The sequence below is a fragment of the Mixophyes fleayi genome, chromosome 12 (assembly GCF_038048845.1).
Source record: "Mixophyes fleayi isolate aMixFle1 chromosome 12, aMixFle1.hap1, whole genome shotgun sequence".
NCBI classification, from domain to species: Eukaryota; Metazoa; Chordata; class Amphibia; order Anura; family Limnodynastidae; genus Mixophyes; species Mixophyes fleayi.
In genome coordinates, this window is record NC_134413.1 from 14,444,752 (window position 1) to 14,460,556 (window position 15,805).

General features: G+C 44.0%; 1 protein-coding gene across 2 annotated transcripts; it reads right to left on the bottom strand.

Annotated features, from left to right (window-relative positions):
- Positions 1-560: 560 nt before the first annotated feature.
- L2HGDH (L-2-hydroxyglutarate dehydrogenase) lies at positions 561-15,785 on the bottom strand. 2 transcript variants are annotated; one of them, XM_075192575.1, is made up of 10 exons: positions 15,639-15,782; positions 12,814-12,929; positions 11,912-12,063; positions 11,674-11,805; positions 10,621-10,783; positions 10,263-10,297; positions 9,403-9,570; positions 8,352-8,509; positions 2,291-2,422; positions 561-965 (listed from the first exon to the last, which is right to left on the bottom strand). In XM_075192575.1, the coding sequence occupies exons 1-10, from the start codon at positions 15,722-15,724 to the stop codon at positions 770-772; spliced, it is 1,338 nt and encodes a 445-aa protein (XP_075048676.1). In that variant the 5' UTR covers positions 15,725-15,782; the 3' UTR covers positions 561-769. The 2 variants fall into 2 exon arrangements, with proteins under 2 accessions (XP_075048676.1, XP_075048677.1); XM_075192576.1 differs by lacking the exon at positions 2,291-2,422 and having other exon boundaries at positions 15,639-15,785.
- Between the last annotated feature and the right edge of the window lie 20 nt (positions 15,786-15,805).

Sequence of the window (15,805 nt, forward strand, 5' to 3'; positions counted from 1 at the left end):
TTACCAGAGCACCGCTCGCAGGAGAACAGGTAAGGGGTAGAACTACTGACATCACATAGCCCATCCTTTGTTAAGGACAGACTGTCACAAAGGTGACCGGTCATCTTAACATAGTATAAAGCTGTGTAAGCTTTCTGTAGAGAGTAGTACCCCTTATAAACAATGGGATGTATGAACTTTGTGCATCTGATATAACAATATTCCTTCAGCAGTTTGGAACGAGCCCATCAGACCTACTCTGTACTTCTGTTAATGGTTAGATGCTTGGATCCGTTATATGTTGGCCTAACTACTCCTACTTATAACTTGCCTAATAGACACATAGGCGTTGGGTGACCTGAGATGCTCTGTGCTGCTGCTTAGAATCCAATACTCTGGTTGGATACAGATTCTAGCCCCACCCACTTCTTCTCCTGAACACGTGAGTTGTGTGGAATGAATAGTAGAAGTGCTGTAACCTAGCAACAGTACTTTTGAATAAGGGATGGAAACTTTTACATATGCAATCCTTGGATTTAGCACCAATCACACAATAAATACACAGCATACTGTTAGCCCAGTTAAAATATATTCATGTAGGATGATTGTCAGTGTTTATTTGGTGGACACAGTGCACAGAAAGATGCTGTCTAGATGCAAGATTCCAAAATCACCAATATGAGGACGCTGGTTTTGAGTAGTCATTGTAAGTCTAAGGTCATTCAATGGCAGTCTAACGAAGTTCAAAGTTTAATTGTTATTAAACAACTTGGATGGCGGTGTAGCCCTCTCACAGTCCAAACCGTTCTTCCACTTCAGAAGCGATCATCTCCGCTATGGCCAGGGAAGAGGTGGCGGCCGGTGATGGGGCGTTCCTGACGTGTAGAATGCGACTGGCGATGTCCCCGGAACCTCCGTCAAAGACAACATCGTCTACCAGGTTCCCGTCTCTATCCAGTGCCTGCGCTCGGACACCCGAGGGGCCCCTGTGTGAGAAAAGGTCGGATTAGGAGAATGCAGCGTTATAAAGGTGCAAACAGGTTTACAGGCTGTCAACAACAAAAAACAACTAATTTTTTGGTGCATTTCTTTTTTAAATTGGGAGTGCAAATATTAGTAAGTAACCCCCTCCAAACGCAAACATAAGTCAGTATTACAGGATGACTGCTAGGAAGAAATATAATGAAAACCAAACTATAGCATTACTGGCAGTCTGCACACTTCTGTTTTTGTTTGATGCACAGTGCCCTCTAGTGTCACTGTGTGGTATGGCCTCTGTGGTAATACTTTGTAACCCTATAAAACTCCACCTAATATTATATTCTTTCATTTTGGGTGGAGTTCTTACATTTCAAACAACTCGGGGATTAAACATTATGTACAATGAAGGGCCACCAGACCTAAGTATAGTATTAAAGAGTATCGTCCATCTACTTAAATATAAGGGCAGCATGGTGGCTTAGTGGTTAGCACTTATGCCTCACAGCACTGGGGTCATGAGTTCAATTCCCGACCATGGCCTTATCTGTGTGGAGTTTGTATGTTATCTCCATGTTTGCGTGGGTTTCCTCTGGGTGCTCCGGTTTCCTACCCACGCTCCAAAAACATACTGGTAGGTTAAATTGACCCAAGTCTTTCTCTGTGTATGTGTATTAGGGAATTTAGACTGTAAGCTCCAATGGGCAGGGACTGATGTGAGTGAGCTCTCTGTACAGCGCTGCAGAAATAGTGGCGCTATATAAATAAATGCACTATATCATCATCATCAGCTGTGTATAAGCTGCAAAATGTGAAATGTTATTAACACTATATATCATTTTTAAGATCCCTCTTCTCTGAGGAATTTCTGCAGGGATCAGGGTTTACTGCCATTCAGGAGTGAGATCACAGTCACTGCATATAACATTGCAATAAAATTTGTATTTACCCTATATGGGGAGTTTTCAGAGGTCTGGCGCTCCCCTATTGTTATTGGTGTATTTTTTTAGCTGTAGTTTGGTGCAGCTGACAGACCAAAATCCTCATAGAGGCTCTGGCTCAGTATTTTTTCTCACTACAAATCCACCAATTAACAGCTAATTTAGTGATAAGTCTAAGCTTCCCCAGAAGGTCACCTCTGAACAGTATAATTGTTCTAATAATTCCAAGGTTATGTTGGGACTTGTGGTCCCACAACAAGTGGAGCACAACCGACTGCCTGTGATTACCGTATCGGAAATTAAATCCTTCGGACAGATGCACTTTAACATTTTAAAGCCACGCCTTCATCCCTTTCCTCACTAGACTCTGTATTAGCAAGTACAGGTCTCACCTGCCAATATCGCTGATCGACAGCTCTGGGATGAAGTTCTGAAGTTCCTTGAGCTGTGCACGCAGGAAACATGCCCGATACATTTCTCCAACGCCATAAACCAGATTCTTCAACACCAGTTTACGGAGGCCACTTAAATAGAAGAATCATCATCATCATGATTTATTTATATAGCGCCACTAATTCCGCAGCGCTGTACAGAGAACTCATTCACATCATTCCCTGCCCCACTGGAGCTTACAGTCTAATGTCCTAATATAGACACAAACTCAGACACAGACAGAGACTAGGGTCAATTTTGATAGCAGCCAATTAACCTACTAGTATGTTTTTGGAGTGTGGGAGGAAACCGGAGCACCCGGAGGAAACCCACGCAAACACAGGGAGAACATACAAACTCCACACAGATAAGGCCATGGTTGGGAATCGAACTCATGACCCCAGTGCTGTGAGGCAGAAGTGCTAACCACTAGGCCACTAGACTTGGAATAAAACAAATAATTTCAATATGTAAGGAAATATCTACTTATATATAACTGTAAGGTTATATACAACTGTAAGCAGGGGTGGATCTAGATTGGGGGGAGGGGGTGCTGCCCGGCCACTCTGATTGTATTTAAAAATACCTGTCTACTCCTCAGCCATCACGGACCTGTTCATAGTGTGCGGCCGAAGGCTGCGCACCCCTGCTGGATGGGGGGGGGGGGGGGTTGTGATGTCAACACAACGAGGGAGGTGGATTTATCAGCTGCTTTTGTGCAGTTGGGTTGTAGGTGTGAGGGTGTACCAGTGTGAGTAGTATATGTGGGAGTAGGGTAGGTGTGAGGGTGTACCAGTGTGAGTAGTATATGTGGGAGTAGGGTAGGTGTGAGGGTGTACCAGTGTGAGTAGTATAGGTGGGAGTTGGATAGGTGTGAGGGTGTACCAGTGTGAGTAGTATAGGTGGGAGTTGGATAGGTGTGAGGGTGTACCAGTGTGAGCAGTATAGGTGGGAGTTGGGTAGGTGTGAGGGTGTACCAGTGTGAGCAGTATAGGTGGGAGTTGGGTAGGTGTGAGGGTGTACCAGTGTGAGTAGTATAGGTGGGAGTTGGGTAGGTGTGAGGGTGTACCAGTGTGAGCAGTATAGGTGGGAGTTGGGTAGGTGTGAGGGTGTACCAGTGTGAGTAGTATAGGTGGGAGTTGGATAGGTGTGAGGGTGTACCAGTGTGAGTAGTATAGGTGGGAGTTGGATAGGTGTGAGGGTGTACCAGTGTGAGCAGTATAGGTGGGAGTTGGGTAGGTGTGAGGGTGTACCAGTGTGAGCAGTATAGGTGGGAGTTGGGTAGGTGTGAGGGTGTACCAGTGTGAGTAGTATAGGTGGGAGTTGGATAGGTGTGAGGGTGTACCAGTGTGAGTAGTATAGGTGGGAGTTGGATAGGTGTGAGGGTGTACCAGTGTGAGCAGTATAGGTGGGAGTTGGGTAGGTGTGAGGGTGTACCAGTGTGAGCAGTATAGGTGGGAGTTGGGTAGGTGTGAGGGTGTACCAGTGTGAGCAGTATAGGTGGGAGTTGGGTAGGTGTGAGGGTGTACCAGTGTGAGTAGTATAGGTGGGAGTTGGGTAGGTGTGAGGGTGTACCAGTGTGAGTAGTATAGGTGGGAGTAGGGTAGGTGTGAGGGTGTACCAGTGTGAGTAGTATAGGTGGGAGTAGGGTAGGTGTGAGGGTGTACCAGTGTGAGTAGTATAGGTGTGAGGGTGTACCAGTGTGAGTAGTATAGGTGGGAGTTGGATAGGTGTGAGGGTGTACCAGTGTGAGTAGTATAGGTGGGAGTTGGATAGGTGTGAGGGTGTACCAGTGTGAGTAGTATAGGTGGGAGTTGGATAGGTGTGAGGGTGTACCAGTGTGAGCAGTATAGGTGGGAGTTGGGTAGGTGTGAGGGTGTACCAGTGTGAGCAGTATAGGTGGGAGTTGGGTAGGTGTGAGGGTGTACCAGTGTGAGTAGTATAGGTGGGAGTTGGATAGGTGTGAGGGTGTACCAGTGTGAGTAGTATAGGTGGGAGTTGGATAGGTGTGAGGGTGTACCAGTGTGAGCAGTATAGGTGGGAGTTGGGTAGGTGTGAGGGTGTACCAGTGTGAGCAGTATAGGTGGGAGTTGGGTAGGTGTGAGGGTGTACCAGTGTGAGTAGTATAGGTGGGAGTTGGGTAGGTGTGAGGGTGTACCAGTGTGAGCAGTATAGGTGGGAGTTGGGTAGGTGTGAGGGTGTACCAGTGTGAGTAGTATAGGTGGGAGTTGGGTAGGTGTGAGGGTGTACCAGTGTGAGTAGTATAGGTGGGAGTAGGGTAGGTGTGAGGGTGTACCAGTGTGAGTAGTATAGGTGGGAGTAGGGTAGGTGTGAGGGTGTACCAGTGTGAGTAGTATAGGTGGGAGTAGGGTAGGTGTGAGGGTGTACCAGTGTGAGTAGTATAGGTGGGAGTTGGGTAGGTGTGAGGGTGTACCAGTGTGAGTAGTATAGGTGGGAGTTGGGTAGGTGTGAGGGTGTACCAGTGTGAGTAGTATAGGTGGGAGTAGGGTAGGTGTGAGGGTGTACCAGTGTGAGTAGTATAGGTGGGAGTTGGGTAGGTGTGAGGGTGTACCAGTGTGAGCAGTATAGGTGGGAGTTGGATAGGTGTGAGGGTGTATCAGTGTGAGTAGTATAGGTGGGAGTTGGGTAGGTGTGAGGGTGTACCAGTGTGAGTAGTATAGGTGGGAGTTGGGTAGGTGTGAGGGTGTACCAGTGTGAGTAGTATAGGTGGGAGTTGGATAGGTGTGAGGGTGTACCAGTGTGAGTAGTATAGGTGTGAGGGTGTACCAGTGTGAGTAGTATAGGTGGGAGTTGGGTAGGTGTGAGGGTGTACCAGTGTGAGTAGTATATGTGGGAGTTGGATAGGTGTGAGGGTGTACCAGTGTGAGTAGTATAGGTGTGAGGGTGTACCAGTGTGAGTAGTATAGGTGGGAGTTGGGTAGGTGTGAGGGTGTACCAGTGTGAGTAGTATATGTGGGAGTAGGGTAGGTGTGAGGGTGTACCAGTGTGAGCAGTATAGGTGGGAGTAGGGTAGGTGTGAGGGTGTACCAGTGTGAGTAGTATAGGTGGGAGTTGGATAGGTGTGAGGGTGTACCAGTGTGAGCAGTATAGGTGGGAGTTGGATAGGTGTGAGGGTGTACCAGTGTGAGTAGTATAGGTGTGAGGGTGTACCAGTGTGAGTAGTATAGGTGGGAGTAGGGTAGGTGTGAGGGTGTACCAGTGTGAGCAGTATAGGTGGGAGTTGGATAGGTGTGAGGGTGTACCAGTGTGAGTAGTATAGGTGTGAGGGTGTACCAGTGTGAGTAGTATAGGTGGGAGTTGGGTAGGTGTGAGGGTGTACCAGTGTGAGTAGTATAGGTGGGAGTTGGATAGGTGTGAGGGTGTACCAGTGTGAGTAGTATAGGTGTGAGGGTGTACCAGTGTGAGTAGTATAGGTGGGAGTTGGGTAGGTGTGAGGGTGTACCAGTGTGAGTAGTATATGTGGGAGTAGGGTAGGTGTGAGGGTGTACCAGTGTGAGCAGTATAGGTGGGAGTAGGGTAGGTGTGAGGGTGTACCAGTGTGAGTAGTATAGGTGGGAGTTGGATAGGTGTGAGGGTGTACCAGTGTGAGTAGTATAGGTGTGAGGGTGTACCAGTGTGAGTAGTATAGGTGGGAGTTGGGTAGGTGTGAGGGTGTACCAGTGTGAGTAGTATAGGTGGGAGTTGGATAGGTGTGAGGGTGTACCAGTGTGAGTAGTATATGTGGGAGTTGGGTAGGTGTGAGGGTGTACCAGTGTGAGTAGTATATGTGGGAGTAGGGTAGGTGTGAGGGTGTACCAGTGTGAGCAGTATAGGTGGGAGTTGGATAGGTGTGAGGGTGTACCAGTGTGAGTAGTATAGGTGTGAGGGTGTACCAGTGTGAGTAGTATAGGTGGGAGTTGGGTAGGTGTGAGGGTGTACCAGTGTGAGTAGTATAGGTGGGAGTTGGATAGGTGTGAGGGTGTACCAGTGTGAGTAGTATAGGTGGGAGTTGGGTAGGTGTGAGGGTGTACCAGTGTGAGTAGTATATGTGGGAGTAGGGTAGGTGTGAGGGTGTACCAGTGTGAGCAGTATAGATGGGAGTAGGGTAGGTGTGAGGGTGTACCAGTGTGAGCAGTATAGATGGGAGTAGGGTAGGTGTGAGGGTGTATTAGTATAGGTGGGAGTAGGGTAGGTGTGAGGGTGTACCAGTGTGAGTAGTATATGTGGGAGTAGGGTAGGTGTGAGGGTGTACCAGTGTGAGTAGTATAGGTGGGAGTAGGGTAGGTGTGAGGGTGTATTAGTATAGGTGGAGTAGGGTAGGTGTGAGGGTGTACCAGTGTGAGTAGTATATGTGGGAGTAGGGTAGGTGTGAGGGTGTACCAGTGTGAGTAGTATAGGTGGGAGTTGGGTAGGTGTGAGGGTGTACCAGTGTGAGCAGTATAGGTGGGAGTTGGGTAGGTGTGAGGGTGTACCAGTGTGAGCAGTATAGGTGGGAGTTGGGTAGGTGTGAGGGTGTACCAGTGTGAGCAGTATAGGTGGGAGTTGGGTAGGTGTGAGGGTGTACCAGTGTGAGTAGTATAGGTGGGAGTAGGGTAGGTGTGAGGGTGTATTAGTATAGGTGGGAGTTGGGTAGGTGTGAGGGTGTACCAGTGTGAGCAGTATAGGTGGGAGTTGGGTAGGTGTGAGGGTGTACCAGTGTGAGTAGTATAGGTGGGAGTTGGATAGGTGTGAGGGTGTACCAGTGTGAGTAGTATAGATGGGAGTAGGGTAGGTGTGAGGGTGTACCAGTGTGAGTAGTATAGATGGGAGTAGGGTAGGTATGAGGGTGTACCAGTGTGAGCAGTATAGGTGGGAGTTGGGTAGGTGTGAGGGTGTACCAGTGTGAGCAGTATAGGTGGGAGTTGGGTAGGTATGAGGGTGTACCAGTGTGAGTAGTATAGGTGGGAGTTGGGTAGGTGTGAGGGTGTACCAGTGTGAGCAGTATAGGTGGGAGTTGGGTAGGTGTGAGGGTGTACCAGTGTGAGTAGTATAGATGGGAATAGGGTAGGTGTGAGGGTGTATTAGTATAGGTGGAGTAGGGTAGGTGTGAGGGTGTACCAGTGTGAGTAGTATAGGTGGGAGTTGGATAGGTGTGAGGGTGTACCAGTATGAGTAGTATAGGTGGGAGTTGGATAGGTGTGAGGGTGTACCAGTGTGAGTAGTATAGGTGTGAGGGTGTACCAGTGTGAGTAGTATAGGTGGGAGTTGGGTAGGTGTGAGGGTGTACCAGTGTGAGTAGTATAGGTGGGAGTTGGATAGGTGTGAGGGTGTACCAGTGTGAGTAGTATAGGTGGGAGTAGGGTAGGTGTGAGGGTGTATTAGTATAGGTGGGAGTTGGGTAGGTGTGAGGGTGATGGTAATGGTAATAAGAGTAAGGGTGTGCACCGGCTACTTTTAGTGTTTTGGGTTCTGATTTGTTTTGCCAAAACATCCGACGAAAGGTTTTGGTTCTGATTTATTTTTAAAAGAGCATAGAAAGTGCTAAAAAACAGTTTTGTGTTTTCTTTTTTTACTCCTACGCTATTATTAACCTCAATAACATTCAATAACAATCATTTCCACTAATTTCCAGTCTATTCTGAACACCTCACAATATTGTTTTTAGGCCAAAAGGTTGCACCGAGGTAGCTTGAGCACATAATGCCAAAAAAAGAGGTACAAGATGGAATTGTTCTGGGCCCTCCCTCCCACCCCTCGCGATGATTCGACGCGAGACTTGGACGACAGAGCCTCGTTTTCAATTTTTTTGCCCGCCGGAAATATCCGAACAGTGCTCGGATCCCGTTCGGATCCGCACTGTTCGGGTGGGCTCGGATTAGCGGAATCCGAGCCCACTCATCTCTAATAAGAGGAGAGTATCTTCATGCTACGAGGGTGAGCAATCATGCAATACAAGTCACAGCAGTTGAAAGAGATGCGTCTGGTGTAAAGTGACCTCTTTAGAGGATCTATAACAGAGGATTCAACATTCTAATTCTTTACCTGTATGTAACAGATTCACCAAAGTCCCTGCTGTTGAAGTCACATAGCCTGTAGCCCTCTCTTTTGAAAGCCAACACTGCGTTTGGCCCAAGCCAAACACTTCCATCCATCCGTGGGGTGAAGTGTACTCCGAGAAAGGGAAACCGAGGGTCTGGAACCTATAGCCCAATATGGAGAGAAGCGTGAATCTCACATACATGACCTATTACAGATCGGGGTACTTAGTACAGTTAGTAAATATGGTGGGATAGGCATGAGATTGGCAACGTTAGCACAGTTCAGAGGTTTTTTGTGACCATAGAGGCCGAGAAAAAGGGAGGTCGGCCGTTGATGCAGTTTAACATTTTCTGGGCACGGTAGTGGATTGTCCCAATTCCTACCAGGTAAAATACGCAAGTATATCCAATATACCACTGTACCACTAGGACTCGCTCCAAATGATGATCAATGTGTCAGCAGATAGCAGGTCCAGCAAGAAAATACAATGGACCACTGGACCACACCATATCATAGAGATAGTCACCTGTAGATAATAAGTGGTCACACTGGTTTCAGAAACTCGAGTCTGGTATGGAGCATGACGTGTTGTAATCTACTTGCAATGTACCATTTATATATTTTTAAACAGCAGAATTAGTCCATGTGGCTTACTGGTAAATTGACTATACTTCCTTATCTCCTAGCTCTAATATCCCTGGCTATTATCTCCATTGCTTGTTGTATTGCTAATCTCTGCTCTTAAAGCAAAGGAAGTTTAGGTTAGTGCTGCTAGATCAATAAAAAGGTAAATACATTTTAATAACATGGTATTTCATAAAGATTGATAAAGGTAGAAAACAGTGTTCCAGGTTATCTGAAGCATCTACATCTAAGCGCTAATTTATGAAGAATTTTAGTTATCTCCTCTGGAAAGTGCAAGGTCAAACTATCTTGAATGTTCTTTGTATCTACCCATCTATCTATGCATCTGTAGACACCAAAAAGCCAGTGATTGTGTGCATAGGAGAGTTAGGTGTCTCCGTCCCAGCCAGAGGCCGAAGGTAATACTTACTGGGTAGATGTTCCCTTTAACAAGATAACATTTTTCCGGTTTCAGCACCAAATAATCCCCACGGAACGGAACGATGCGCGGTTCCGAGCTACATCCGCTGATCTGGGACAACCGGTCCGAGAAAAGCCCACCACACGTCACTACATACTTACAATAAACTTCTTCTCCCTGTAATACAGAGATATGACTTATATAACTTGTATGTGACAATGTTCTTCTTGCTGTTGGTTGTATCAGGGAACAATAGGCCGAGGACCCCCTAGGCTCAGATACAACGGTGATTATTGTACACTTATTAGAATAGTTGTACCTATAACGAAGTAAGTGTGGGGGCAGCAAGTGGGATTGTGACCGACAGGATAGTGTGAAAGGTCACCCAATGCTGAGAGGGGACCCTGATTGGTACTGTTAGCCAACGATCACCATGCTTATTAATACAGAACTTGGCATAGGGGGATGGCATTAAAATAAATAAACACATTTTTTGTAAATTAAAAAGCAAGATGGGAGGGATCCCTGTCCCCTGGAATCCTCTGTCACCCCAACTCGCCCTTGTTTAAAATAAAAACAAACCACCAAAAGAGTTTTCATTTTTGTATTTATCACTAAAAAATACAGATGTGTTTGGATATGAATAGTAAACCACTAGATTTTCAAGTCACTAAACAGTGAAAACCAGAAATTCTAATTATACTGTTTGCCATATATTGTCCTGGTAATGTCAAAGTACAACCTAAACAGGTCATTAGTCTCTAACTTTATGTAAAGGATGGCTCTTGGATATGTGGATAGGAAGAGAGGCAATTAGTCAAATCTATACTGTAGTATTAGCTTGTTTAAGAAGTAGAAAATTATGTTACCTTTGTGTTTCGGAGTACAACTGGATACTCTAATCCTAGAGAGAAATAAATCAGAAAGCTGGTGCTTACTAATTTTGAAAAATATATTTATATATCTATACACATTATATATTATATATATATATATATATATATATATACACACACACATATATTACACATACTGTTCCATTTTCTGCAATGTATAATCAGCTATCAAAATAATGCACTTTAATACATCAATCACAATCACACAGCACAGCCTTGCTAAATGCCTCAACACCAAAGTAAATATTAAAAGCAGTTACACTTTTACAAGCAAATGTTCGGCTGTATAGTAGTTAGCGGAGCATGAAAGACGGGGTTCAGTGCGACTCACCCTGTGTGGAGCCTGCTGAGCTCTCCTTCAACATTTTTATGTCAGATACTTCAAAACTTGTCAGGACACTGCCCCCCGCATCACGGAAATCATCGCTGTAGGACTGAGCTACTTGTCTGTAATTCACAATCCCTGTGTGTGGAGAGTCCAGCGCCATCACGCCCTGGAAAGACAGACGAAGGGAAGCCCAGTGTGGTATTATTTCAGGACAACTATTAGACCATGTTATTACATGGTAAGATTAGGCCAGCACTATTAGACCACCTTCACGTTACTACCTCCCTAGATTAACTTATTACCACCCTTTACACAGTTCACACAAGACAACAACCCTTTGACCATCATTGCTGTGTGACTGATCATACAGCCCACTAAGCACTTTCTACCTTTGCAATCTGGTTGGACCAAAATGTAATATTTAGCACCTAACCTCATGTATGAAACTCCTATTGTCCCATAGATTGTAAGCTTGCCAGCAGGGCTCCCTTACCTCTGTCTGTCTGTATTACCAGTATTGTTCTGTTACTGTGTTTGTTCCCAATTGTAAGGCACTACGAAATTTGCTGGCACTATATAAATAGATGATGATGATGATGGTAGGATAATATTAGCCGGGCAGACTGACAAGACAGAGAACTTACTACACCAAACTGTGGCAGGTAAACAGTCTATTTACCAGGTAGGCACTACAAACTGCAATGTATTTGCCTGGTGGACCAATAGGTAAATATGGGCTTAAAATCGTGATTCACCTACACATTTTTGTGTTTGGAATTTCCCTTCTTGCAGTTGTGTTTCATTATACATTCTATTCCACTTATGCTGACATCATGCAATATGCCTCTTTGTGCCTACGGGATTACAGAGGCAAACACAAATGCTCTCTGCTTGTAGGGTTGAGCTTGCATAGTGTTTGTAACATCTGTGTAGAAGTTAGGTAAGATCATGCGACAACAATATTATTACATGTTCAACAATCAATATTTATATTATGCAAATGCTAAAGGGAACAAAAAATGGGGTTAGTGTGCATTTATTGGGCACGGCACTTACCCTGCAGTAGGGTTCCTTCTCCCTTATATCTTTTGCACCGATGATGCGAAGCCCCGGCACATTGTTCTGCAGCCCCCTCTCATATAAAGCTTGGAGTCTTGGTATCTCCTGGTGTTGTACAGCTACTATTAGCTGGAGAAAACATCAATGCATCAAAACTACAACACCAATTAAATATAACAATAGCACAATGGTCATGTAACCCATCGCCATATCTCGGAAGTATTATCCTATATACCTTCCCACATTTCTTGTACGGAATTCTCTTGCGGTCACAGTAGTTATATAGTAGTGCGGACCCTCGCACACACAGTCTGGCTTTCAGAGACCCCGGAGTGTAATATATTCCGCTATGAATCACACCGCTGTTATGTCCGCTCTGATGGAAGGCTGTTAAATACAAGAGACATGATCTTACATACGCACTTGAATTTTGGCTGAATGACAGAACATTATTTACTCCCTGTGGCACTGGCTGTGTAGATTTACCTCCACAAAATGGAAAACACAAAATAAACAGAAGCCTGAGAGCATGGACAACTGAATATACTAGGTTTGCACTGGTGTCGAAAGATATTATCACTAAAAAATAAAGAAAAGTAACATTGTTGGGCGCATGAGGGAAAGTGATCGCAGCTGGAGACAACGTAGAGACAGGAAGTGGTTAGATACACTTTCATAGTGAGTATGTTCTGTGGTAAAGTGGCCAAAAAAGGACATTGCCTTAGCTAAAATAATCCTTGGGCTGTGTGCGCATGACCAATTCTATATCTCTATTCCATTGTTTGACAGGAAAACGGAGGATACAGAGAGACAGGAGCACATTGAGCACACGGGTGCTCAATTGGAGGTGTTGTCCATAGCATCCAATCAGATTCTAGCTATCATTTTCTAGAATGTACTAGATAAATGATATCTAGAATCCGATTGGTTGCTATAGGCAACACCTCCATTTTTCCTTATAGAAGCTTTAGTAAATCTATTCCCTAGTTTTAAAAAGATGGATTTTTTTCTATCCCTCGCCTCCCGTATAAGAATTATTATCCTTATTTTGTGCGGTTTCAGTATACGTGGCTCAATGGTTGCTCTATACATTTTACAGCTGTTGGTTATTTCATAGCTACTCACGATAAATCTTACCAATTTCATTTTCTTTTTCTAATATGGCAAAGCGGAAGGCTGGGTGGCGAAGGAGGAGTTGGCGGGCAGAGGCGAGACCCACAATTCCACCGCCGACAACGACCACGTCATATGTGCTGAAATAAAATTTACTTATTAGTAAAGAACGGACGTTCTAGAACTAGTCGCACATATTCTCGGACAATATGGCCGATTTAGACCAAACTGCCTTAAAATCGCTGCCAGTATGTACTACCGCTGACCACTGTGTGTGTGAGGTTACCGACTGACCTGGAAGTGGTAATGCATTGTATACAGCTTTCATGAAAAACTTGGTGTGCCTATGTGTGTGTCGATAAACTGCTCACAGATCTAATCATTACCCAGTTGGGCACAACAACCAAATTGCACCATGTGTGGAAAGTATTAGAAACACTTTATTTATTTTTATTCTGTTTAAAACAATGCACCTCTATCAAATAAGCATAAATAAATATATGGAGACTTGGGGGTATATGTACTAAACTGTGGGTTTGAAAAAGTGGAGATGTTGCCTATAGCAACCAATCAGATTCTAGCTGTCATTTATTTAGCACATTCTACAAAATGACAGCTAGAATCTGATTGGTTCCACTTTTTCAAACCTGCAGTTTAGTAAATATACCACTTGGACGCCAAATGTTATTTTCTCATCCTGTAAATAATATTGTATTATGTCTGTTACTTTGTTTTGCGTTTGAGATCAAAATGAAATTTGACTGTTTTTTTGCCCATGTGAGACTTTGTGGATTAGTCCACATCTAATGAATGGAATCCACAGACATGCCTTCCTAAATAAATTTCTTCTTATAAACATAATATTCACTGAGTTATATACATTGTTTTTGTGAATTAATCATTATTCACAGTCTAATGATAATGACAAAAATAATTATTTTTTATTATCAATGAGTAATTTTAGTGAATTAATCAGCAAATAAAAAGAAAGTCTTGTAAACTTTAAGAGAAGCACAAAGCACGTCATATAACAACGTTGAATAAATAAAGAATATTTAACAAACCAATCACAAACACTTTTGTTAAATATGATGGTAACTTGTCCTAGTCCACTTTTAAATGACTAAATACTTTCATGTCAGAATGAATTTATTATCTTGTTAACTGTTTATTAAAGTAAAAAAAGAAAAAAGTTAAATGTGTAAAAGCTTTATGAATTCATCTCACAATGTTTAACAGGTATCACCTTACCACTCCCCAAATAAATCCATGCACGCAGAACATCTTTATAAACGTGTGTGATATTGCAAACATTTTATACATCAGTGGCTGGCCATACCGGCCTCATTTTCAAAGTGGCAGCAGTAGAGCTATTGAAATCATGTCACAATACAAACTGAAATAAAAAACTAGCAAGTCCTCTTTGCAAATAGCACAGTCACCAAGCTGACCCACCAGGGCTACTATCTTTTCCCCTCTGAACATGTATATCACAACAATTTAGAAATCAAACACAAAAATATTGTTTGTGTTTACAGAAATATTATTTTAATGTTTGCACTTATCAAATGATTTGTACAAGCCTCCAACCTGCATTCCAAGACAAAATATAATTTGCTTTTCAAATGTCTAACTTGTGTTTAATCAACAAGTAAGTACAGGTCAAAATCCACCTTTTCTGCATTCTGATCCTACTTAAGAACAGCAAAGGTCACCGACACGCTTGCCAAAATTTTAGTAATAATTATAAGAAACAGTTCGTCGCTGAACCTGTAAATCGGAAGCAAATCACAAGTGATACATTCTCAATGGACCTTGGAACTTTAAACACCCATCATGTTTAGTGAATTGATTCTAAAGTATTTTTTTCAATATTCTCCAAGTGCAATTTGTGCTTCCCCTCCCTTACCCCCTCCCCTTTCACAGCTTAAAGCAGGCCTGTCCAACCTGTCGCCCTCCAGGTGTTGTGAAACTACAAGTCCCAGCATGCCCTTCCAGCTATCAACTGGTTGTCTACCAGCGAAGCATGCTGGGGCTTGTAGTTTCACAATACCTGGAGGGCCGCAGGTTGGACAGGCCTGGCTTATTATTGAATGTAATGTCTATTTATGCACCCTTCCCTTTGTGTCTGTCCTCAATAAAACATTTTGCTTGTGACTCCCCCACCCTACCCCTCTCACCTACCTCCCCCTCACATCCACTGTCTTTTCTTGTAATGTGATAATGTTTAAAGTCTGAATGGTTAGTGCAGTACTTGATGTATATAGTGTAGGATGTTATATCTTGTACTTTATACCCTGTATTGTACTAACATGTATGCATGATTATGTTTCACTGTGTACACTTAAATGTAACGTATTGCTTTGTGTTTTTTGTACTTTATACAAATAAAGTTACTTTTTCAATCACAAATAGTGGTCCTGTTAATTAGTATACTGAATTATGTTCTATTTATCCTTTGCTTATTCTCTGAGCTTTATATCTACTGAACAGGAGCACTGGAAATGCAAACAAATGACATTTTGTCCTCTAATAATGTCTATTTATCATGCACCAGCTAAGTACAGGGTCTCTGGAAATAATTATAATATATATACAGCTATAGAGTAAAGAGGAAACCAGGCACACAATGGGAGAGCACCACTTACACTGTGCAGTCTATTTCTCCACCATTGCAACAACCATAATGTTCCACTAAAGACCAACATCCTGGCCTCTTACACAACTCTGCTTCTCCAACTAGTATGGAACCATAAGTCCCAGCATGCCCTGAAAACAAGCCATGCTGGGACTTGTAGTCCCACAGCAGGTGACACATAATATTGGCTCACTCCCCCCCCCCCCCTTACCTGTGACCCCGGATCCCATGCAGCCTGGAGCCCCCTCCACCCAGCGCTAGGACCCTGGCGGCCCTCGCACAGCGGAGCCCGGACATCCCTCAGTGTCCCTGGGACACCCCGGACTGACAGCTCGGAGCTCCAGTCAGCCAATCACCGCGCTCATCTCATCTGTCAAT